This window comes from Curcuma longa, unplaced genomic scaffold (assembly GCF_044706935.1).
Source record: "Curcuma longa cultivar G26 ecotype Majalengka, Jawa Barat unplaced genomic scaffold, ITB_CL_G26_1.1 contig_27689, whole genome shotgun sequence".
NCBI lineage: Eukaryota > Viridiplantae > Streptophyta > Magnoliopsida > Zingiberales > Zingiberaceae > Curcuma > Curcuma longa.
The window spans coordinates 1-1,532 of NW_027433489.1; the positions used below are offsets into that span (position 1 = coordinate 1).

The 1,532-nt window shown below is 40.7% G+C and overlaps 1 protein-coding gene across 1 annotated transcript; it reads right to left on the reverse strand.

The window, feature by feature from the left end:
- Positions 1–4: 4 nt before the first annotated feature.
- On the reverse strand, positions 5–862 carry LOC141819077 (uncharacterized; the record flags this gene model as incomplete). The annotated part of the gene is made up of 1 exon (XM_074706447.1): positions 5–862. A coding segment is annotated over exon 1 (702 nt), but the record flags the coding sequence as incomplete, so codon positions are not given.
- Positions 863–1,532: the final 670 nt, after the last annotated feature.

The following is a 1,532-nucleotide window of genomic DNA, read 5'->3' on the forward strand; positions in this document are numbered from 1 at the left end:
CATAGTTTCCGAAGCTAAGAGAAATCCTTCCATCAAGTAAATTTTGACTATTTACCTCCGATGGTTGCATAGGGATATTTATCTGTGTAGGATTTATAATCCAGTTCAATCCCTGCAAATGAGAAGTTGAATACCTTCGGCCTGGTAGTGCCTGAACACCATGACTAGTCAGATAGTCAACAACCCCTTGAACTTCGTAGGCAAATCCTACGTTAGGGGTATTTGAAAGTCTACCAACCATTCCTCTTGTGATTAAGAGGTTTGCTTCACCATTTCTCCACTGCTCATAACCCCTTGTTAAGATAGTCACCTGGATATTCCTGTAAAAATCTCCAATAGTTAACATTAGATCAGGAATAATATATACCAGTTGACTTCCCCTTGTTAGATCTACTTCCATTGTAGCAAGTATAGCTTGATCTCCCAGCCACCTGTTGTCTCGGAAGACCAACAGTGCCATAGTTCCTTCTTCCTGCCTGTGAAGGGTTTGAATTCTTACCTGCAATACTCCAATATGGATGTATTGCATACGACTTCTTTGCAGCTGGTTATAACTACCTTCTTGTATAAAGGTTCTGTCTTGCTGGTTACCATCAACACATAGAATTGCTTCTTCAGATCGATGCATATAAACTCGATGATTAGCATCATCCCTTCTTGAGTGATATAAGACTTCAGCAGGAACAATTGAAGCCCTTTCCTGCATAGAAAGTTGTAATTGAGCTTGAGGGTCAATTTGCTGCTCCAGAGTATGAGGAATAGTGGCTCCTCCAGTCAGTCTTCTGCTAATTCTTCTTGCAGTTTGCTGAGCATTATGCAGTCTTCTTTGATTTCTTCGATACTCCCTAATTTGATCTTCATATAGGGGTGATACAGCCTCAGTCGCTGCTTGAGAAACTACTGCTCTTGTAGTCATTTTGAATTTTTAAGCTTCTCCTGCTCTTCCTTCAATATTTTGTAAGGGTCCCTGAATACCCTTAGTGTACCTCTCCCCTCCCTAGGTTTTGTACCCAGAGAAAGGTTCTGCAACTTTTCAATTAATGAGTCAGGTAAAGAAGTATGCTGCACTAGATCTTGCAGCAATTCGTCCATACACTCCATAAGGCATACTAATTGAAATACCTGTAGAGATTAAAGCCCTTTCTCTAGCAAGAATATAATATTCCTTATCAGATGCCAGATCCAGTCCAGCAGCTCTTGTACTATTTCTGGTTGGAATAGTAGCTGTGTCAGTTAATTTTCTTACCATAATACGGGGAGCGTTTCCCAAGAAATCCTCAGGTTCTTCCTGGATATTTTCACCTTCGCTATCCTCCTCTTTGAGTCGCTTTATTGATTCTGCAAGTTCATGTAATAATTGCAATCTACACTGGAAGGACCTCATATAGGTCAAGGAAGACTAGAGGCCCCTCCAGTTATGACCAACGCAAGAGTTTTCTCTCTCACTAAGGAGGATGTAGTGAATGCTTCAACGGTTGTCACAGGTCAGATATTTATTTACAGTCAGTATGCTACTGCATTATTTGATACTG